Source organism: Tursiops truncatus, chromosome 15 (genome assembly GCF_011762595.2).
Source record: "Tursiops truncatus isolate mTurTru1 chromosome 15, mTurTru1.mat.Y, whole genome shotgun sequence".
Lineage (NCBI taxonomy): Eukaryota > Metazoa > Chordata > Mammalia > Artiodactyla > Delphinidae > Tursiops > Tursiops truncatus.
Genome location: NC_047048.1, coordinates 6,787,520 through 6,811,189, shown reverse-complemented (window position 1 = coordinate 6,811,189; position 23,670 = coordinate 6,787,520). Strand labels below are relative to the sequence as shown.

Genomic DNA, 23,670 nt, shown 5'->3' with positions numbered 1-23,670 from the left:
TTTATTTGCTTGCGGGATCCTAGGTTCCTGACCAGGGATTGAACCCGGGCCCTTGGCAGTGAAAGTGCATGCAGAGTCCTAACCACTGGACCGCCAGGGAATTCCCTGGACATATGTTTATAATTCTCTTGGGTATATACCTGGGAGTGGAATTGCTAGGTGATATGATAACTCTGTTTAACTTTTTGAGGAACTGCTAAACTGTTTTTCATAATCATGTATATTTTTACATTGAGGAAATAACACTTTTTAAAAAATTGAAAGCCACTTACCCACAAGGGGAAAAATAATCAGAAATTATATCACTCAGAAGTAACACAATTTAGAGACTAAGTATGGAGGTACACTCACATTTACCTCTTCTCCTTCCTGAAACCCCACTGAAAAAATAGTTTAAAAATTTCTTTAAGATATGAACCCTCATGGATAAAGAAGACAAAAAGGAGAAAATGATAACAAAATGTTTTGAAATTGAAAAGCAGATGGACCACGGCACGTGACTCACAGCAGACCGAAGAAAGCTAAGACCTAAGCTAGCAATGGGGGAGCTCAGTAGAAAGCTGACATGGGTTGCACAACAGTGTGAATGGACTTTTCACTACTGAACTGTATGCTGGTTAAGGTGGTTAAGATGATGAATTTTTTGTTAAGTGTATTTTACCCAGTTAAAATTAAGTTGATAAAGAAATAGATTCTTAGCTCCCCTTCTTCACCCTGAACAAGATGGCGGTCCCTCCTTCAATCGAGGGTGAAGATGTGATGCTGACTCTCTGAAGAGGTTGAGCAAGAGGAACTCTGGGCCAGAGGATGTAACACAGCTGAGGGCAGGGGGCTTAACAGGGCCAGCGAGACCTCCAGCAGCCCCTCTCCCTTCATTCACATTTCTTAGTGCTAGAAGCTAAGATTATGACCTCTGTTCCCACTCCCACATCCCCACTGATGATCGGTGGAGTCCCTTCTGGATTAACTGATGGCTCAAGAGAAAGACCTTCGGATACTGACATATAAATGGAGAGCTGAAGGTCACACCAGCCTCTGACCATAAAAGACAGAAACCAGGGCTTCCCTGGTGGCGCAGTGGTTGAGAGTCCGCCTGCCGATGCAGGGCATGCGGGTTCGTGCCCCGTTCCGGGAAGATCCCACATGCCGCGGAGCGGCTGGGCCTGTGAGCCATGGCCGCTGAGCCTGTGCGTCCGGAGCCTGTGCTCCTCAACGGGAGAGGCCACAGCAGTGAGAGGCCCGCATACCGAAACAAAACAAAACAAAACAAAAAAAAGACAGAAACCAAAGCAACAAAGAGAGAAAAAAAAAATGACCTTGGCAGGAGCAGAGCAGAAGAACATCTTAGAGAAAAAATTAATATTGTTAGTTGTTGGATAGATAAGACTGATACTTCATCCTTGAAATAAATTAAAAATACCATGTAAAAGGAACATTCAGAGAACAACAAAAAATCTCTTAAAAATTAAAACTGTGGTACTGAAAATGAAAAATTCAGTAGAAGCGTTGGAAAGTAAACGTGAAAAAAATCTCCTGGATAGTAGAACAAATAACAAAGACACAAAACAATGAGAAAATTCAATATGGCACAAATGAATCTATCTATGAAACAGAAACAGACTCACAGACATAGAGATCAGACTTGTGGTTGCCGAGGGGTGACGGGGTGGGGGGAGGAAGGGATGGGCTGGGAGTCTGGAGTTGGTAGATGCAAATGCAATAACATCTAGAATAGATAAACAACAAGGTCCTACTGTATAGCACAAGGAATTATATCCAGTCTCCTGGGATAGATCATAATGGAAAAGAATATTTAAAAAAAGAATGCATATATATGTATAATTGAGTCACTTTGCTGTACAGCAGAGATTGGCACACCATTGTAAATCAACTACAGTAAAAAAAAAGAAAAGAAAAAGAAAAGTCAAGGATCTGTTTAGGAGATTGATCCAACATCAAAAAACTAGACAGGAAGAAATTATCAAAATAAAATAAAATAAACCTCTAGAAAAATTGCCAGAATTGAAGAAACTAAATTTCTAGATGGAGAGGCCCCATGTGTCATTGAATACATTGAATTAAAATAAACCCATATGAAGACAGATAATCTTGAAATTTCAGAATGCAGAATCCGAAGCAAAGATCCTGCAAGTTTATAGAAAGAAGAACAGGAAATCAGAGTGACTTGACTTTTCAATATCATTGAAAACTAGAAGACAATAAAGCAATGCCTTCAAAATTCTGAGGAAATATGCTTACAAAAAATCATTATGCTGTACACCTAAAACTAACACAATGTTATATGTCAATTACAGCACAATTTTTAAAAAAACAAGCCTTCCATGGAAAAGCATGATATTAGTCTTAATACAGTTTATTGAAAAACTATTATCAAAAGAGACTGATAACGAAATTTAAGGAAAAGTCCGAGGAAGGATGATTGAAAATCTAGAATTCTGTACCTCGCCAAACTATCAGTCCAGTTAGGGTAAAAGACATTTTCAGGTATATGGAGTCGCAAAAAAATTATCTCCCTGGCACACTTTCCCAGGAAGCTGTTGGAAGAGAGGCTCCAATAAGATGAAGGAATAATCCAAGAGAGAGGAAACAGGGCTCAGGAACAGGAACAGGGGAGAGAGGTGAACAGCGTCCTAGGATGACAGCTGTGTCGCAGCCTACAGCAAACCACCTAGAGCCACCTAACGGGATGAAGGGCAACAAGACAGATGTCTTCAAGAAGATTAGGCTGGGGGACTTCCCTGACGGCGCAGTGGTTAAGAATCCGCCTGCTGGTGCAGGGGACACGGGTTCGACCCCTGGCCTGGGAAGACCCCACACATCTCGGAGCAACTCAGCCCGTGCGCCACAACTACTGAAGGCTGCAGGCCGAGAGCCCGTGCTCCGCAACAAGAAGCCACTGCAATGAGAAGCCCACGCACCACAACGAAGAGTAGCCCCCGCTCACTGCAACTAGAGAAAGCCCTTGTGCAGCAGTGAAGACCCAATGCAGCCAAAAATAAAAATTAAAAAAAAAAAGATTAGGCTGATCGATCACCTTTGCGATAGGTACCTGGAAAACTAGACAAAAACTTGTTAATTTGACAATTAACTCCAGGGGAAGAAAACTCCAAGAAAGAAAATACAATCATAGTCTATCACGTGGCTCAGCTGTAAATAATATTTGTATAATAATAATAATGTTATAAACACTGTATTCTGCTCTGACCAAAAATTAGAATATAATTTTTTTCAGGGAGGACGAGGGAAGGGGAAGAGTTGTGTATGTGTGTGGATTCAGGTGTCAGAGTTAAGCTCTCATTTTCTGTTTTAAGAAATCATATCTAAAACTGAACAAAATGGAGAAATAGCTGCACAAGCATGCTGTTTAGAAACAGGGAGGTACATACCAGAAGGAACGGCTGAAAGACTTGAAAATGATTGAATCTGAGAAGCAGGTGGAGAGTGTAATGAGGTGAGGTTGCCTTTATTTATTTATTTTTGGTCACAGCATACGGCTTGTGGGATCTTAGTTCCCCAACCAGGGATCGAACCCAGGCCCTCAGCAGTGAAAGAGCAGAATCCTAACCACTGGACTGCCAGGGAGTTCCCTGGGGTTGTTTTTCTTCAGGATTAGTCTTTGACTTTGTATTTGAGTATTTGACTTTTAAAATGATGTACGTGTCTAACTTGATAAAAATAAAAACAAATTAATTAAATCGAAGGCCAGGGGAAGGAGCAATAAAATGAAGGAGAGACTTAGGTGGAGCCATGGAACATTCTGTCCCTTTGCATTTTAAGTAGGGGCAGGACACATCAAACTATATAATATGTGCAATGCATAATAAAAGATAGGATTTATATGGGACCAATTATAGAGCAAAGATGAGGAGAGACAGATGATGAGAGAGAGCAAGTGATAGAGAAAGAAAGAAAGGAAGGGGAGAGTGAGAGAGAAACAATGCTAAGACACAGAAAGACAGAGACGCAGAAAGATATACCCAGATGCACATACACAAGCGAGAAACATGAAGAGATACAACAGGAAGAAATCCACAAGTACACTACTGGAGTATATACCCCACATGTGTGCACACAACCAAGTAAGGACAGAAACCCAAGTCTTCATAGGTAACATCTCAAGCTTTTGTTAAATGGCACAGAATTCGATTATTACCGCTAAATGTCACTTCCACCACCACCATGAAACTGAAACTCCACTTTCAAGACTCAGCTGAAGACTCCTCTTCTTGGGAGCCTTCCCGGCCACACCCGTCTGGAGCCACTGTTCTGTCTCCTCAACTTCTAGAGAAAGAAGGTCTTGCCTTGCCACTCACTTGGGGGAAAAACATAGATGGCCTTGTGACATTCTAACATAGCTATATTAAGCTGTTGCTCTTTAGCTTTCCAACGTTCACACGTTGCTCTTCAACTTGGTTATAAGCATATGGCGGTCAGAGGAGCCAATCCTTACTCACTGAGGAATCTGCCACAGGCCCAGCTCCCAGGGAGGCTGTGAATTGGAATACCTTCTCTGCCATTCACTTGCCATGTGACTTGGGGCAAGTTACTTGACTCCACTGTGCGTCAGGGTCCTAAATCTATAAAGCAGAGCTAGTATGGGGTTGAGTTATACGATATTGCCAATATTCTACCGTATTTGACCAACAAAAATGGCAACTTTATATGGTCCAACCTAATAAAACTGCAGCCTCTTAGGTGGTTTGTGGATTATATGCAGTGCATGTTGAATCGTAAGCAAGCACCACCCTGCTGCATGAAATGTGGACCTGGTAGTAAGCCACTCAGACCTTGTGGAACAAAGGCAACACCCTTGGAATGCAGAGCAACCAAGCAGAAAGAGCAAGAGCCTGGCCCTGGATATCCTGCAGCCTTCAGATCTGCTATGGACTGCTTATGTCTAGATGCGTATATGAGCAAGAAATAACTTCCCATTTAGGTTAAACTGTTGTTTGGGTCTGTTTTGAAGCAGTTAAATTGATATCCTAATGAATAAAGGGTGTGTGTGAGAGAGAAAGGATACCAGTATCTCTGCCTCCGGAGACTGGATGTGATGCTGTTGAGGCAGCAGCCTAAGACACCACAGGTGGCTTGCGGGGAGGATAACGAGTGCAGGAAACTGACCTGTTCTCTTGGAGCCCAGGAGAGAGGTTGGAAATACTAGTTTGGGAATCACATGTGTATATATGATTATTGTAATCTTGGAAAGGGTGTGATCATCCTGGGAAGACATGTAGATACAGAAAAAAGAGACTGTATTAGCCAAGTATATCATGAAACGGTGAGGACGCTAATGACCATGATTATTATGACCACTGCTGAAGCCCTTCGACGTGAGCCAGGCGGGCTCTGAGCTAAATGCTTCAAGTGTGTCAGTTTAATTCTCAGGATAACCCCTTTGGTGGATGTCATTAATCCAATTTTACTGACGAGAAAACAGGCTTAGTGGATGGCAGAGCTGGGATTTGAACTGAGGTCTGATTGACTTCAAAGTCCACATTTCTAATCCTTACTCCATAAGTCTAAACATAGTTTGGGTTTTTTTTTTTTAAACTTGTGGATGCAGGCATATAGAGTTGTCAAAACTCATCAAACTGAAGGCTTGAAATGGGTACATTTTGTTATATGTAAATTATACCTCGATAAAACTGATCTAAAAGAATAGAAATGTGATTTCAGAGTTTTCATTGTGCATGCATCAGGGGTCAATAACCAGTTGTTAACAGGACAGAATATAAAGATAAAGTGTTAGCAAGTGATAAAGGTTAGAGCTCAAGGAAGATTTTGTGTAATTCCCCACCCCCACCCAATCTGAGTTTGAAATAAGTCTTATTGGCACACTCAAAAACATACAAAAACTGGTGGATGAAATAAAGTTGTTAGGTTTTACCACAGGAATCTCAAGGTACCACATTCTAAAGGTTAAGATCCTCTAACTCAGGGCTTCTTAACCACAAGGCGCAAGGTTTTTGTTTTTTTATTTACTTTATTTATTTTTGGCTGTGTTGGGTCTTCATTGCTGCACACAGGCTTTCTCTGTTGCGGCAAGCGGGGGCTACTCTTCGTTGCGGTGCTCGGGCTTCTCATTGCGCTGGCTTCTCTTGTTGGGGAGCATGGGCTCTAGGCGCGCAGGCTTCAGTAGTTGTGGCTCACGGGCTCTAGAGCGCAGGCTTGGTTGTGGCGCATGGCTTTAGTTGCTCTGCAGCATGTGGGATCTTCCCGAGCCAGGGCTCGAACCCGTGTCCCCTGCATTGGCAGGCGGATTCTTAACCACTGCACCACCAGGGGAGTCCCAAGACACAAGGTTTCTTGATCTCAATGCTATTGACATTTCAGACCAGAAGCTTCTTTCAGACCAGGTGCTGGTAGGGGGACTGTCCTGTGCATTGTAGGATATTTAGGCAGCCCCTCTGGCCTCTACCTGCTAGATGCCAGGAGCAACTCCATTTTCAGTTGAGACAACCAATAGTATTGCCAGACGTCCCCTGGGGGGGCAAAAGCGCCCAGTTGAGAACCATGCAATTAGCACATCAGCTGGGTGGTAGAGTCTCCTCTTGGGCCGCAGTACCACCAGAGTCAGGGACTCTTGTCCACTGGGCCTACCCAGGGTGCCACAGTCACTTTCTGGCCACCTGAGCTCATCCCACTCACCCTTCTGGGAGGGACAGCTGTTGATTGCCTCCTTGGCTGGATGCCTCTACAGCTGCACCCCGTCCATCCTCTCCCTGAATTGATCTGGTGGTTTGATGCTGTTTCTTCATCTGCACCAGCAATGGCTGTCCTCGCTGCTGTCCTCTTGTACCTGCCCCCATTGCATACACTGTAAAGCCCAAGTGGACTCCCTTTCCAAGGTGTAAAGAGCAGTGGTCTGTTGGTGGACGGGGCAATGCCCCTTCTCCCAGAGAGGCACCCGCACACTTCAGAAGGGCAGTGGAAGGGCAATCCTCCATCCATCATGAGAAGGGTGGGCTGGGGGCAGGCCTCATTCAAAGCAATGATTGAGGGCAGCAATGTTGGGTAGGCAGCCACCTATTCTCTTCTTGGGAAGGATGTGGATAACCCCCACCCCAGCAGGGAATTCTAGAAGCCGACTCTCCCTGTTCAGGTCTGTTCTGTGGTCAGGGGCCCTTCCCTCCCCGGGTGTATGGCTTTGCCTCTATAAGAAGTTCCTGTTAGGAGCTGTCTTCTTTCTCTTGCCTTAGGACCTGCTAGGTGGGAAAGGAAGAAAGAAAAAAAAGGAGAGCAGGGGAACTTTTCCCCATAGACCTTTCCACTCACCCACCCTAACCTCAAAATCGAGGGGGGAGGTGTCCTCCATTTTTTAGATTTCCTTATCTCTAAGTAGACCAACCATGACAGTTTTATGACCCAAATGCAAGGATGCATTTTATGTTACTAAATGAGCAAAGTGACTTCAGATCTGAATGGGCAGTGAGATAAGTAATATATATAATTTAAAAATTTCCCTCTGGTTGCTAATTTTTCCAGAAAGTCTCCCCTCATGACTCTGAAATTTCTGGAATGTGTACATCTCCCCGTTCCACCCATCCCTGGGCTTTAAGGCAGGAATGTCAAACACAATCAGCATAAGGTCACCAGTTGGTCAGTGGAAAGTTTTTGAAATGGTGGTGACACCAACCTCTGGTGCCTCCAGCCTGCGGTTTCTGGCTCCCAGCCATTTTTGGTGGCAAAAGATTGCCCTGGGGTGGTAGCAGAGGCCAGTGGGTGGCCTGGCTGAGTCCCCAGCCAACAATGCTCCTCACTTCATCCTGGGGGCAGTTTGGACCGGGCAGAGGAGCAAGCAAGAATGGAAGCTGTACCCTCAAAACAGGCTGCCCCTCTGAAGGTGCGTCTATTAGGGGCACCCGAGTCTGAATAGCAAGCGACTCTAACTCTTCGTGCCTATAAACCTTAGAGGCACCCTGAGGAAACAACCAAGCACAATGCAGGGAGTGTGAGTTATGGGAACAAAGGAAGCAAAGATAATGTGTCAAATTAGACGAGACAAAGAAACATAACCACCGGTTGCATTGCCTGGTTCTGGATAGAATCTCGGTCTGAAAATCACATGTTGAATATGCTCCAGTGTGATAGCATTTGGGAGGGAGATCTTTGAGAGGTGATTAGGTTTACATGATGTCATGGGTGTGGGGCCCTAATCCTTAAGAGGATTAGTGTCCTCTGAAGAGAAAGAAAGACTAGAGCCGCTCTCTCTCCACCAAGTGAAGACACAATAAGAAGGTGGCTGGCTGGCTGCAAACCAGGAAGAGACCTCTCACCAGGAACGGAATTGGCCAGCACCTTGATCTTGGACTTCCCAGCCTCCAGAACTGTGAGAAATAAACGTCTGTTGTTTAAGCCACTCACTCTATGGTATTTTGTTATGGCAGCCCATGCTGCTTAAGACACCAGGACACTTTGGGGCACAATTAGGGAAATGTATATACAACCTGGATATTAGATAAATTGAAAATCTATTGGGACTTCCCTGGTGGCGTAGTGGTTAAGAATCTGCCTGCCAGTGCAGGGAACACGGGTTTGAGCCCAGGCCCGGGAAGATCCCACAAGCCACGGAGCAACTAAGCCCGCACGCCCTAACTACTGAGCCCACATGCCACAACTACTGAGCCCACGCACCACAACTACTGAGCCCACGCACCACAACTACTGAAGCCCACACGCCTAGAGCCCATGCTCCTCAACAAAGAGAAGCCACCGCAATGCGAAGCCCTCGCACTGCAACGAAGAGTAGCCCCCGCTCACTGCAGCTAGAGAAAGCCCGCGCACAGCAACAAAGACCCAAAGCAGCCAAAAATAAATAAATAAATTTATTTAAAAAACAAAAAAAGAAAATCTATTGACATGGGGAAGTGGAGACCATTAATGGAGAATAGCGGCTTTCAAAACAGCATGTGCAAGATAATCTCATTTTGTTAAAAAACATATATATGCATAGGAAAATTCCTGTAATGTTATACAGTAAGCTGTGAAATGGTAACCTCTGGGTGGTGGAAATATGGTGTTTATTTTTTTCTTTTCAATATTTGATGACTTTCTAAAATGCATATATATTGCTTTGTAAAAATAAAAGGTTATTTTTAATTAGAGAGGGAGTGTGGTCTGGGAGGGGCTTCATAGATTGTGTGATCACAACCCTCATTTTTTTTCAAAGGAGGAAAATTTTTGACTCATCACACTGACTTTAAAAAAAAAAACAACCCTTTTTATTGTGGAAAATTTCAAACAGACCCAAGTATAGACAAAACATTCTACCAGCCTCAACAATGATCAACTCATGGTCATTCTTGTTTCATCCCCCCTCCCCTCCCGACCCAATGCACTTTCTCCCTTTCCTTTTTATTCTGAAGCGAATCCCAGACCTCACATAATTTATCCCATTAATATTTCAGTACTATCTCTTCAAGGACTCAAAAATACACAACCACAATACATTATCATGCCTAAAAAATTAATAATTCCTTAATATCATCAAATATCCAGCCAGTAGCCATAATCCCAATTGTCTCATAAATGTAAGAAGTCAGTTTATTTGGTTGAATCAGGATCTAAATAAGGTCCATAAATCACAGTGGATGATATGTCTTTTGCAGTCTCTTTTAATCTATGGGTTGTTGCTCCATCTCTTTATTTTCCCTGGTGATATATTTGTGGAGGAATCCAGGTGGTTTGCCCCGAGGTGTTTCCCACAGTCCTAATTTTGCTGGTGTTCAATGTGTTCTCCTCTCCTCTGTATTTCCTGTAATTGGTAGTGGCATCTAGAAGCTTGATCATATTCCTAGGTTCGATTTTTAGGGGGCAACAACACTTCATAGGTGGTGGTGCATTCTTCCATCAGGAGGCATAGAATGTCTGGTTATCTCTTATAATGTGCTATGTGATGTTGGCTGCTGTTGAAACTCAACACCTGGATCCACTCCTTCAGGGTGATGCTCCAATTCTAAAATTCTGTCTTTGTTCATTAGCTGGAAGAGTTCTATAAAGAAAAACTTCCCTTCATCGGTGATCTGATAAAGGCAGATAGATGCTTGATTTTTCCCTTTACTTACGAGTTTTCAAAATAATGAAGTGATTCTCTGGCATCCTCCAAAGGCGAGCTATTTTTCAGCCATTATGAACTCATGAATTTAACTCAGTCCATTGCAGTTCTTACCCTTCCTGATGCTCCAATTATCCCATCCTTTGGCCATTGGGAGCCTCTTCAGATTTGCTCCTGAGTCTTTTTGATGTGATCCTAGTAATCTTTGATAGAAATCTCTCATCAGAGCTGAAACATGATCTCAATGGGTAAAATGGGCCATGAAAGATAAGGCAGGTGTTATTTCTGAGGTCTTTTTTTTCTCTCCCCTTTGGTTCGAAAAGCATTCCCTCCCCAGTAAAGGTCTCCCCGACCCAGCTCCTGCCTCCCTCTTGACTTGAATGTTCCAGGGCCCTCTCACCTCTGGCTGTGCTGCCCTAGAGTTCCCTGCTTTGCTGGGGTTTCAAAAAGTAGAAAGTCAGCGTCGGAAGTGCCTTGGTGACCCCAGGAAGGGATGTGGAGTCCCAGGTGAGTTTTACCAGGTGTCAGGCAGGCAGGGCTGGGTCCAGGCTGACTTCCCAGGGGATGCTCATTCCTCCAGATGCTATGTGAGGTTTATAATTCCAGCACACCCTGTTCTTTCAACTTCTAACTCTTCTCAGGCCTTTGATCTCGTACACCTAGCAGAAGGGCTGTGTACCTCTGGCTCAGGGCAGCCTCAGCTGCCTGCCTCTGCCTGAGCCCCTCCTACCCTGACTCTGTCACTCCAGCCTTGCTGAGGTTCTGGTCTCTTTCTCATCTCTTCCATCTTGGTCTGTATCCCTACCCATCTGTCTTCAGCCTCAAAGGAGGCACTGTGCTATCTTATTCAATCTCCTCAACAACCCTCTAATCATTCCCATTTTATAGATAAGGAAAGTGAGAAACTTAGCTGTTAGTGCTGATCTGGGACTTGAACCCACACACACCAGCTCCACATTCCCTGACACCTCGTGCCTGCCTCTGCTTCTTGTCACTGAGCACTGTTTTTCTTTTTTAGAAAATAATATCTATTTTCTGATTTCAGAATGAAGACATAAAAATTCAAGCAATATAAATGTTACTATTTTTTAAAAGTAAACTTAAGTCCCCTCTCTTCTCAGACCTCAAAATCATCACCATCAACTATCTGGTGTATTTCCTTCCAGACCTACATAAATGTTTATGAATAAATAATTTTTCTAAAACTGGGCTTTCTCTGTATGTCCTTTTCTGCACATTGCTTTATTCACTTATTAATTTATTGGGAACTGCTTCTTGTGTTTAGAACATCTATATTTTCTGCATTCTATTTAACAGTTTTAGTTTTCCATTGTTCCCATAATTATTTAGTCAGTGCCATACTGATGAACTTTGGGGTTGTTTCCAATTTTTCATTATTTGAAACAATGCTGCAATTAGCACCCTTGTGCATTTAGCTTTGCACACCTGTGTAACTATTTCCGTAGGATAAATTCCTGGAAATGGAATTTCTGAGTCAAAACCATGCACATTTAAGATTTTCATAAATATTTTTAAACTGACCTCCAGAGAGACTGTATTAATTTACATTTACACAATGAATGCCTGTCTTCTGCACATACTTGCCAGACTGATGTTACGAATTTTTTTCAGTTTTGTCTGATGGGTGAAAAGTGTTTTATTATGGTTTTATTTTGCAGTACTTATTGTTAAGGTTGAGCACGTACGTTTGTTGGTAATTTCTCTTTCTTTGGTGAATTGTCTGTTCATGTCCTTTGTTCGCGTTTGCTGGGGTTGTTTTTTCTTTTTCTTATCAACTCACAAATCTTTCTTATATATTGTATCAATCTTTTTAATATGTGTTAGAAATAACTTCCTTGTTTAATGTTTCTAGTTTGGCTTTGCCGTATAGAAGTTTTAGCTGTGAATGAGATCAAACTTAAATGCCTTTTGGTTTATTTGTTACTGTTTTTTTTTTTTTTTTTCTAATTTTTATTGGAGTATAGTTGATCTACATGTTACTGGTTTTCATATCATTTTAGAAGGGCCTCCTCCCTCCCAAGGTTATAAGAATGTTCACCCACTTCTCCCTTTTAATATTTTGTTTTTACATTTAAATCTTTCGATGTAATGAATGAAATAGAAATCCAGCTTCCCACACTCTCCCTTGACTAGCTAATTGTTCAAGAAACAATTATCAAATAATCTTTTCCCCACTATTCAAGTGCCACCTTTATCATGTACATGCTAGATTCCCATGTGCCTTTGCTGCTATTTCTGGACTCTGTTCTGATAGATTGTGCCATTCCTGTGCCAATCCCAGCTCACTGTGCTTTCAATATTTGATAGGCCAGGTCCCCCCCTTACTCATCTGTTTCGGAATGTTCTGGTTTTTCTCATTATCATTCTAGATAAACTTTTGAATAGTTTTGTCAAGTTTCCCAAATTATCCTTTTGAGATTTAGAGACTTCATTGAATTTACTGATTTAGGGAAGACTTACATCTTTTACATTACGGTCTTCCTATTTAAGAACTAGTTATTACTCTGCCTATTCAAGTCTTCCTTGGTTGAGAAACTCAAAGTACTTTAGTTTTATTGATTAATCGAATAGAGGTCCTATACTTTTCTTGTTAAAGTACTCTTAGATATTTTATGATTCTTGTTGCTCTTATAAATGAGATATTTCCTTCCATTAACTTCCTAACTAATTATTAAAAAGCTATTGGAAATCCTGCCATTTTCGACAACATGGATGGACCTTGAAGGCATGATGCTAAGTGAAATAAGTCAGACAGAGAAAGGCAAATACTGTATGATCTCATTTATATGTAGAATCTGAAAAAAAAAAAAAAAAGAAAGAAAACCAAACTCATAGATACAGAGAGATTGGTTGCCAGAGCTGGGAGGTGGGAGGTGGGGAAAAATGGGAGGTGGTCAAAAGGTACAAACTTCCAGTTATAAGATAAGTAAGTCCTGGAGAGGTCATGTGCAGCATGGTAACTATAATTAACAATACTATATTCTATGTTTGAAAGTTGCTAAGAGGGTACATCTTAAAAGTTCTCATCACAAGAAAAAAAAATTGTAAGTATTTGTGGTGATGGATGTCAACTAAACTTATCAGGGTGATCATTTCAATATATATATATATATATAGAGAGAGAGAGAGAGAGTGAAATTTTAAAAAATCACAAATAATTTAAAAGCTATTCCTTGTTCTTCACTCTTATCTCTGTCCACACCCTCTCTATGGAGCTCAGTCTTGGCCTTGAGTACCATCTCTATGTTGAAGACTCCTAACATCCAGTCTTGTCGGCTCTCCCAAACCATCATCGTCTTATCTCTAACTTGGTATTTCCTAAATTTCAAAAATTCTCACACCACTGTCATAATTTTTCATATTCTGTATTCCACCTGTACTGTTATTTATTTGCTTACTGTTTTTCTTTAAACCAATTCATTAAAAATAAATTTAGCCTTATCTTGTGCAATAATTGCTGTGACATAACAAGTAGTATTCTGATGTGCTGATTAGAATTTCTCTAATATGCATGAGTATAAATACAAAACTAAAAGGCATCTCTGGGATCATCCATTGCATTTTTGAATCTCTGGTCTAGCTGGTAACAAACCTGAATATTCGCCATTGCTTCCCAGTCAACATTCTTCCCTCACAGCCCCTCTCAACCCCACTTTCCATGCTATGTCAGGCTGATCATTTCCTCAGCCACCTGAGCGCCAAACCTGGGCTTCGTGAATACCCCCTTCGGCCCCTTCATCCCCATCAGAGGATGTTTTCTTTCAGTTGCATCTTGCAAACTGTCCCTTTGCCTTCCATTCTCCCAGACACTCTTTTTATCCTCCTCCCTGGATTCCTTCTTGAGGACCAGCCTCTTGCTTTGAGGCCCCTCCTTCTCCACCAGCTTCATCAAGGTTGACTCACTGCCCTCAGCATCATTTAAACACAGTTGCTGTGCCCATCCCACCACGGCAGATAATCATGACACGAGCTTGGGACCTTCCCCCTGCTCATCCAAACCTTACCTGTACTTTTAGGCTCACTGTACCTTGTCGGAGGAGTCCAGCTCTCTCCCTCTCCTACTCCTGGAGCACTGCCTGGTGTCGGCTCAGGTATCTCACCTCCCTGAATAGACTACAAGCTGCTTGAGGACAGGCTTCAGTCGGAACGTTCCTTCTGCATCGGCGCACGGCCACGCACACATCAGATGCTCAATTAGGGTTTGCTGAGTCACTGCACGGTGGCGTTCCCAAAGACTTTCCTCCAGCTCCACCTCTCCCTCTCACGTGCCATAGTAACCCGCCCTGCACAACCTCTGGCTCCCACCAACCAGGGGCAAGAGTGAAAACGGGACGGGTGTATGAAAGGCGGAGCGCACTGAAACATAAGAAGCCAGTTCTAGGATCGTTAGTCTTTTAATATATTATTCTGAAAAGAAAGGAATTAAAAAAAAGTTCCTGACATCTCTTCTGAGTTTTTTGTTTTGCTTTTTAATTTAAATAAATACCCTGCCCGCCCCCCACCCGCGAAAATTTCCCTCCTTCCCCATCATCCCCCCCATCCCAGGTGCCAGACCCTCACCCCGGAGCTAAGTAAGATGCCTACTTCAGAGCAGGCCAAGCTCACTACCAAATACTGGCGACTTGTAAATACTGTAAATGAGCCCTCTGGCCCCCGGGCTCCCCGGAGCCCCTCCCTCCTCCTGCTCCACTCCCCACTCCAGACCTGTCCCTAGCTTTGGCGGGGCGTGGATAGCAGGGCCTTTAGGCGTTGGGGAGAGTGCCAGCTTGGTTCCCTTTACTTGCCTGCAATTCCCCACTCCCTGTTCAGGAGTAGATCAGAAGGGCCAAGAATTGCCCCCCAGCCCAAAATAAATAACAAAATAAACAGCACCTCCCCCACTCCCCACTCTCTAAAAGAGCCCCTCTACCTCTCACTCTCCGGTCCCTGTCCCTCGCTGACCCGCCCCCCCTTCTTCCTCCCTGACCCTTCCCTCCTTCCCCATGCTGACCTGGGCTTGGCCTTCGCCCTCTCAAGAGAAGGGGTCTGCTTGGCTCAGTGGGAAGAGCGGCGGAGGGCCTCACTCCCAACCTCAAGCCAACCCTCCCCCAAGTTTCTGGGGGTGCTGCTTGGCGCCCCCGACCCGATGGGCCCAGCCGACTCCCCGTCTCGGGGGCTAGGGTGGAGGGCAGAGGTTCTCCCCGGCTCTCTCTCACCTGGTCCTTCAAGCGTCCCTCTTTCGAGGCCGGTTTCCCCCGCCCCGCTCCCCGGTCCCGGCGCCCCGGCCTCCTCAGATAGCGGTGTCCCAGAGGACTGTGTGCTGCCGGCGGCAGGGCGGGGTGCCGGACTTGCGGGGCTCAGGCCCGCGCCGCCAGCTGGGGAGGATGGGCATGCTCTCCTGCTTGCAGAGGCCGCGGTCGGGCCGGTGGCGCGCCTTGATCTCCTTGCACACGCAGCGCTTGCGCTCGATCACCTCCAGCAGCTTGCCGTCGCGCTCGCGGGTGGCCTGGGGCGGCAGGGGCAGCGGCAGCGGCAGCGGCAGCGCAGGCTGGATCTGTGCCCCTTCCTCCCGCCGCCGACCCCGACGGGGATGGGGGGGAGGGAGGAATAAGGGGGTCAAGGACCTCAGAGTCACCCGGCCCTGTCCCCACCGCCGAGCGCCGAGGCCAATGCGTGGCCCAGAAACAAGTCCTCTCTTGCCCCCAAGGCCTCCGTCCTCTCTCCCTGCGGCCTGGTGCCAGGCGGTGCGTGTCTCACCCCAGGAAGGGGCGCCTTTTCAAAGCCGTCTTCCCAGCAGGCTGCATTTTTCCACCCAGAGGGAATGTCTCTTTCTAAACGCAACGCACAAAGGCGCACGTCGGCCAGTGGCGGCCCTGGCTGGCTACCCAGGATCTCCCCCACCCCCTCGCTCTCCAGCCTTCCCGTTAGTCTGTGGCAGGCCCCAGCCTGAAGTCTTGCCTTTCTTCACTCACCCGGGCCTTCTTGCCTACCTGTTCCTTCACAAATAAAATGCCCAACCCCGTCTCCCTCCTCACCTGGCTCAGGGCATCCCTGGGCTGGCTGCAGGGCCGAGGGGTGTGGAGCGCGGCCTGCCGGACTCCTGAGGTGGAGGCGGAGCGCCCCAGGCGGTAGCCTCCCGTGAAGTCTGAGGCAGAAGACAGAGGGGTGAGAAGGGAAGGGGCCTCCACGTTCCCCTCCCCCAGTTCCCTGAGGACAGCCCGTGCCAGGCCGCCCCCCACCCCAGCCTCCTTAGAGGAGGAAAGGGGTTGGAGATGTGGTATTATAATGTAGGGCCCAGGGGCTTCCTGGGTGGCACAGTGGTTGGGAGTCCGCCTGCTGATGCAGGGGACTCGGGTTCGTGCCCCGGTCAGGGAGGATCCCACATGCCACGGAGCGGCTGGGCCCGTGAGCCATGGCCGCTGGGCCTGTGCGTCCGGAGCCTGTGCTCCGCAACGGGAGAGGCCACAGCAGTGAGAGGCCCGCGTACAGCAAAAAAAAAAAAAAAAAAAGAATGTAGGGCCCAGGATGAGGACCCTGAGAGATTCCCCCCAGCCCGCCCATCTGTGTGCTGGTGTACGAGGGCTGAGCGTGTCACCTCCGTTGCGGTGGCAGGCGGGGAAGGTCTGGCAGGGTATGGGCAGCGCGGGGCGGCTTCCTCCTCGGTCCCCTCCGTGGTGGATCCTGGCCAGCAGGCCCTCTGCCCCCTGGCTCCTCACTGGGATCCCTGATGCCACAGAGCCTCTGTCCTCACGCTCCACCTTGCCTGCACCCTCGGCACTGCCATTCCAGGCCTGGACACTGTCCTCGACCTCTCCTGGGTGACAAGGAGAGCTCTGAGACTGTACAAGGAGAGGGTCTTGCTGTCCCCCCAGCTATACACACCGCGGCCTGGGTGGACCAGAAGTAACTTGCCCCGTTGCAAGTCACAGCTGGGAAGGGGGGGGGGCCCTGCTTCACACAGAACATACACAGAAGGAGGGACACCAGTCCTGGCACCACCCCTGGGCTGAGAATCATAGATATTTACTGCTGCCAAACCCTCTTCCCTGTTCAGAGGGGTCTCCCCTACCCCAGTTTAACTTCAGAGCCCCTCCAGCCCCAGACAGTGCCAGAATAAACACTGTCTGAAACAGAGACCGGGGGGGCTGTTCCCTAGGAGGGGGAGAATTCCCAAAGCCGGGAAGTGAGAAGGGGGGCACTGGGGGAAGGGCTGCATGTGAACTAAGCTCATCTCCCAGAGTAAGCCTGGCAGAGCATTGCGTTGCCAAGCAACGGTAGGGGCCTCCCTCTCCTCTCCCTCCTGTCTGGATGGGTTACCATGGTAACGGCTGGGAGGCAGCTGTGTTTAGCTCCTAGTGTGCGCACACTCACAAACACACACCCCTGCAGCCCAGCGAAGGGAGGGGCAGGGAATAGAGCGGGACAGGGCAGGAGGAGGAGACCAGATTCTACCCCGTCCCCATCCCAGGTCTTCCTGCCCCTCCAGAGCACACACGGGGACCCCATCCCTTCAGTCTGCTGCATGCCCCCATCCCTCTTGTCTCCCAGAAAAGTTCCCAGTTCAGGACAATGGGCTGTGGCTTCCAAGTATGCCCTTCAACACCTCCCCCAAATCATCACGGACATCCCCTGTCCCCTCCCCGTCACCCCCTCCTCACTCACTGTCCAGCTCTTTCGCCTTCCTCCCGCCATACAGGACCTTCCTCTGCAGAGCCCAGCCTGCCCCAAACGTCGAGGCGCCCATCTCCTCTTCTTCCTCTTCTGGTGTCCCCGCGCTGGCGATGACGTGGGCACAAGAAAGGCTGGCAAAGGCCCCCCCGTCGGTCCCTTGCTCCTGCAGCTGGATCTTGACCATGGGGGATGGAGCCCCCATTCCACAGCCCTTATTCAGCACCCCCCCAGCCTTGAGGCTCTCATAGGCAGGGGGTCTCTTGAGCCCAGCTGCCGCAGCTGGGTAGGTCCAGAGGGGGGTCAGGGGGCCTGCAGTTGGGTCCGGAAGGCTGTGTGGGGAGGCCAGGCAGGCGCGGTGGTGGAGAACCCCAGCTGCTGCGCCCATAGCCCCGCCATGGGGGCTGGACTTCCCAGGCACGGGGGGCCTCGAGCGGGTGCACAGCATCCCGTGGAGGACTGAGATCTCCTTCTCCGTCTTTGGCTCCCCAGCGCCCAGGGGCGGACCGGTGGGCAGGACGGAGTGCGTGGTCACCTTGACTGCTGAGTACACCATGGTGTAAGACACGGCCTTGTCCTTGGGGGGGCCGGGGAGCAAGGCAGCCGGGGCAGGAGGGGCTGCCGGCACCCCTGCCGCCTTGGGGCAGATCATGCTGTGGGAATTGGGGAGCTCCCTCTCCCCCCGGGGCTGGCCAGAGCCCTGGGGCGGCAACGGTGTCGAGTGGCTCCGGGCTCGGCCCGAGGGTCCCAGCAGCAGCAGGTTGGCAGCGGGAGGCGGAGGCGGTGGGGGAGGCGTCTCCCGCTCCCGGGCAGGCACTTGGGGAGCTGGGGTGGAGCCGGCTGGCTCCTTGGAGTGGCAAAGGACTGGTAGCCTCGAGACCCCATCGCCAGGGGCTCGGGAAGCAGGCTTGGCCTGGGGGAAGGCCAGGAGTGGAGGACGGTGCTGGAGGAGGTTGGGGAAGGGCGGCGGGATTTCACAAGGAGTGGTCTTCGTGGGCGTCCCCTCCCTCCGGCTCGGGAGGGCTGAAGCTGGACGGCGCTGGGTGTGGAGCTGAAGGGCGTGAGGCTGGTGCGGTGTGGAGCTTGCCGTCAACGGAGGGGCCCCATTGGCGCGGCCTTCCCCGGCCTCCTCGGGCAGCGGGTACTTCATCTCCTCGTATATGGCCTCGCTCTCTTCTGAGTCCGAGTCAGCGCCAGCCGTTGGGGTCGGCCCCCCCCCACCCCCAAGAGGGGGCCCAGTCAGTCCCCCTCCACTCCGCCCTCCTCCCCTGAAGACATCCCCCACCATCTCAATGTACACCGGCTCCTCTTCCTGGGCACCCACCTCAGGGTCCCCAGCTACACAGGACCCCCTACTGAGGCGGTGAAGGGGCGGGTTCCCCCCTCGAGGAGAGGCGGCTGGGGGACAGGATTCATCAAAGGAGACAGAGAGCTGGGTGTTGGGACTTCGCCTGGGCTTCTGTGGAGGAACCTTCCGGCTGGACTCGCGGCCCTCCGGGGTTGGCTTCTGTGAGCCTGGGCAGGAGTGGGAAAGAGAACAAGAAACCGGGCTGTAAGTCGAGGAAGGAAATGGGGAGACCCAGTGTGACCTCTTGACTCACCGGCAAGGACATTTCTGCCTCTTCATTTTCCCCACGTCCCTCAACTTACAGCCCCAGTGGGTTCTTTTCCTACCGGTCTGCCTCCTGTCCTAATGAACGCCCCAGAATCTGCAGCTCCCACCCTCAATTCTCCCTGACCCTCAAGGCCCTCCAAGGCCACCCCTTTCCCAAGAATGAACTTTTCAAGGATCTTCCCCTGCCCTTGAATGGTTCATCTCAGGCCCTTCCAAAAAGGAACCCCCCCACTCCTTCTGAGAATGGAACCTTCCACTTCCTCGGTTCTTCCCTGAATGAACCCTCCCGGCAGGCCTCCCCTGGCCTGGAATGGATCCTCCCAGCTCCCGGCTCCTACTGGGCAGGGGTGCTGGTGTCTCACCTGCTTTCTTGCTGGGGGGCGTCTCTGCCCCCGGCCCTGCCATGCTGAGCTTGGTGCTGGGGTGTCTCCGGGGCTTGGCCGGGGGTCTTCGGGTGCTGCCGTCCTCTGTGAGGCCCCCCCCGCCCCCCCCAGGCACGCCCCCCACGCTGTCCATGCTGCCCACCGAGTGGCAGGAGAGGGAGCGTGGGGCCATGGCGCTGCGGCAGGGGTGGGGGGTGTGCTCTTGGGAGGCGGGCATCGTCATGAAGCCCATCCTGAGCGAGCGGCGCAGCGAGGCAACGTCCCGTACGCGGACCCCCGGCCCTGGGCCGGCCCCGGGCCCCGAGGAGCCTGCAGGAGCCCCCTCCTTACTGGAGCTGGGGAGAGAAGGCCCAGATGGAGCAGAGGTCGGGCCTCAGGCCTGGGCCCCCGGCTCCCATACCCCAAGAGGGGTTTGCAACCCTGTGGCCTCCCAGGTAGGAGGAGGGGGGCCGGGGTGGAGATGGGGGGAGCCTGAGGGTCCAAAGCACTAAAGAAGCTTCAGACTGAATTTCTAGGCTTTGAAAAAGGCAAGGATATGGAGGGCAGGGATGAGAGAAGGGGTGAGCCTGTGTGCAAGGGAGCATTCCTGGAGCTGGCCGACCCCAGCCTGGGCATCTCTGGTGCACTCACACGTGTGGACAACTTCGTACATAGAGATGCAAACCCAGGCAGCGCAGCCCCGCCTGGCACATGCTTCTGCCACCCTGGCTCTGCTCCTTCTCACCCTCACGCTGGCCCACACCTGGCCTCTGGCCTCCCTTCATGTCTGGCTGCTGCGGCCTCCACTCCCACACCGCCTCCTTTCCCAGACCCGGGCTGTACCGCCGCATCCTCAGAGCGGCCTCCCCCAGCTGATCCTTCCTCCTCCCTGCCTCTCTCTCTTTCTTTCTTTCCCTCTCTTTCCCTCTCCCTCTCCCTCGGCGCTGTCCTCTCTCTGTCACCCTCCCAGGCTCACCCCCCATTCCCTTTCACTGTCTCTGAGCTTCTGTGTAAGTGAAGAGGGGGTGCGGCTGGCAGGGAAGAGGGGAGAGCTGCGGTGGGGTGGGCTCTCATTAAGGCCCTGTCTGCTAACCCTTCATTAGGGAGAGATCAGTGCAGTGATAGCTCTGATTAATCTAATTAACAACAAGAATTAAACTCCACAGTTTTGAGGAGGGAGAAGGGAGCAGGGAGGTGGCTCTGACTCAGGCTCCGAGCGGCTGTGCCACCAATGGGAATGAAGAGAAAGGAGCAAGACAGAAGAGGCCAGGTGCCAGGTCCCCGGGAGGGCAAGGAGAGGGGGCGAGCTGTGTGTGTGTGTGTGGGGGGGTATTGGTTCCCAGCCCTGGCTCCTCTGCAGGGCCAGCCTGCCCCCCTCCCACACATACACAGCCCCATCACTGGGAGGGGGCCAAATGGATCATCTCTGGTGCCCCTCAAATGACCCATCCCTGGACTGTGAGGGCAGCAGGGCCTGCCCCTTCCAAGGTCAGGTGACAGGGGAACCAGGAGCCAGGCCCACACTGACAGAGAGGAGGACATCACAGGCCAGAGGTGAGTCAGGAAGGAGTGTCTTGGGCCTCTGGGGATGGGGAAGAGCCCCAGGGTGTCCCTGGGCTGGAAGCCCCCTGAGAGGCCAGGGCAGGGGCTGGAGCCAGGAGCCAGGAGCCGGGCAGGGACAGGGCGTGTGCAATTCCAGCAATTCTGTAGTGAGCACGGGCTCTGAGATCAGACTGATGACCAGGCTGTTGGAGTCAGGAAGGGCAGAGGGATGTGGCCCCGCCACGAGGGAAGCAGAGGTGGGACAGGTGAGGGGGCAATCTGGGATGCGGCCTTACCTCCTCTTGGCCTCCTCTTCCTTGTGCTGCCTCCACTCCAGCTTGGTTTTTCGGTAGAGGAGGTTCATGTCGTGGGGCAGGAGGCAGGTGCTGGGGATTCCTGCTCAGCGCCACCAGGCCCGGGGGGCGACCCTCCCTGGGTCCCGGATCCACTTGGTGGGGGGGAATGGAAAGGAAAAAAAAAGAAAGATGTGGGGTGGTCGGGGCCAGGAATGAATGAGAAAGAGAGAGAAGGGAGCAGAGATGTGACTCTGGTCCTCAGAGAGAGGAAAACAGATGGAAGCACAGAAAACCCAACGCCGCCTTCAGGACCCACACACGTACAGACACAGACGGACATGTATCCAGAGTCACACACCCTGACAAAGGTGTTCAGAGCCACAGATACACACTCTGGAGAGATCAGACTGACACAGAATCCCATCCTGTAAATACATCCTGAGCCACCACACAGACAGGCCCCACCAACCTACAGCAACCCTGCGGCCACACAAACACACGTTCAGACCCACAAACCACCGGGCCACAGACCCATATCTACCAACAGAGGACGAGACACGCTGATTGGCACAGGTAAACACAACCTAGGAACAGCCAGACACACAGACATAAACACCCCGACACACCCACAGCACACACAGACCTCCAGACACACACAAATCGGCGCACCGAACTGGACGTACCTATAGACAAGGAGTCATGCCGGGGCCTACTTGCCTACACTGCACCCCGCTGGGGAAGGGGGAGACGGTCAGACTCCCCACCCCCTCTTGGGGCCTGAGGCTGGGGGGTGTCATGAGGGCAGGGCGGGGATGCTGGAGAAAGGGTGGGGGCATTCTGAGTTGGGCAGCTACAAGACCACCCATCCATGTCTCTCCATTCCCTGCCGACCCCCTCACCAGTCCTTCGCCTGGGCCCGGGCTTCCGTCCACCCCTATTCCTGCACCCTGGCCCCTCAGCGAAGGTCTCCGCCTCCCTCGCTGAGCGCCCAAATCACCTTCCTCCTCAGGGATCTGGGAGGCTCTCGGCTTCCCTCTCGCAGTCCCCGCCCCTCCATCCCACCCGGGGGTCTCCAGTCTGGCCTCATAGCTACCTTCTGAGCTGCGGCCTCCATACCTGCCCTGGTTTCCCTTCCCCCAAACACACTCTCCTTTGCGCTTTCTGCCTCACCTCTCCTTCTAGGCGCCCCTCCTCACTGCCGTCCTCTCCCTTCCCTGTTTGTTCCAAACCTGGCCGGCTTCATCCCCCTCTCCATCCAAAGGCCCCAGGTTCCCGGGCACCCCTCCCCTTCCCCTTGTCCTGCTACCCTGGGTTTCTCCGTCTCTCGCCCCGCCAATCCTCCCTACCCCTTGTGCCCCCATCCCACCTCCCCGCACCAAGCCTCCCCAATTTCTACATCACCGTACCTGGCCTGCCGGGCGCCGGCCCCCCCATGCCGGGCTCCGCCCGGAGCAGGAGGAGGGAGGAGGAGAGACAGAGAGAGACCGGGGGGGAGCCGAACAGGGCCCTGCCGCAGAGACAGCCCCGCCTCCGGGTCCGCCCCCAGACCCGCCCCCGGCCCCAAACCCACCCTTCCACACCCTCCAAGGACGGAGCGGGAGTGGCCGTGCTGCGCTGCGCCGCTAGGCTGGGGTGGGGGGCACTGGGCCAGCGGAGCCGGCGGGGGGACTCGGAGAAACGTCGTGGGGTGCAGGGGACCCGGCGCCAGCCCGTCCCCGCTTTGGGGCGTCCACTCCTTGTAGCCCCTCGCCCCTGCCCGGCAGGGCCGTGCTGGGTTTGGTGTCCAAGGCCCCGGCGGAGCGAAGCTGGGCGCAGGGCGCAGCGGCGCCCCCCAGCGGCGACCCGGGGCCTGCGCCCACGCGCGTACCCCGTGCAGCCGGCGCTCCCCGGGTGCGCACACCACGTCCGGCCCGGGCGAGGTTGCGGCTGCGGGGCCCGGGGTGCAGTGAGGCGGCGAGGCCGGCAGGGGGGGCCGGTTTCCGGGCTGAGGGGCTCTGAGAGTCGGGAGCTGGACCATCCGCGTCTTTGTCCAGCAGGGGGCGAGCTCCCTGGGCCGCGCCCCGTCTTCCAGCCGCCCCCCAGGTACAGGGAGGGCACTGGAGCTGGCTCTCT

General features: G+C 51.0%; 1 protein-coding gene and 1 long non-coding RNA gene across 3 annotated transcripts in view; one reads left to right on the top strand and one right to left on the bottom strand.

The window, feature by feature from the left end:
• The window catches only part of LOC141276455 (uncharacterized), a 41,830-nt gene extending 27,180 nt beyond the window's left edge, over positions 1-14,650 (top strand). Inside the window, exon 3 of the long non-coding RNA XR_012325982.1 lies at positions 14,113-14,650. This is a non-coding gene — a long non-coding RNA (uncharacterized lncRNA). The remainder of the gene's footprint in view (positions 1-14,112) is intronic.
• NYAP1 (neuronal tyrosine phosphorylated phosphoinositide-3-kinase adaptor 1) lies at positions 14,617-23,426 on the bottom strand. 2 transcript variants are annotated; one of them, XM_033840156.2, is made up of 7 exons: positions 22,965-23,426; positions 21,559-21,710; positions 19,721-20,076; positions 17,738-19,258; positions 16,671-16,889; positions 16,111-16,220; positions 14,617-15,629 (listed from the first exon to the last, which is right to left on the bottom strand). In XM_033840156.2, exons 2-7 carry the CDS (start codon positions 21,624-21,626, stop codon positions 15,366-15,368), a joined length of 2,538 nt encoding a protein of 845 aa, XP_033696047.1. In that variant the 5' UTR covers positions 21,627-21,710; positions 22,965-23,426; the 3' UTR covers positions 14,617-15,365. The 2 variants fall into 2 exon arrangements, with proteins under 2 accessions (XP_033696047.1, XP_033696046.1); XM_033840155.2 differs by lacking the exon at positions 22,965-23,426 and having other exon boundaries at positions 21,559-22,928.
• Positions 23,427-23,670: the final 244 nt, after the last annotated feature.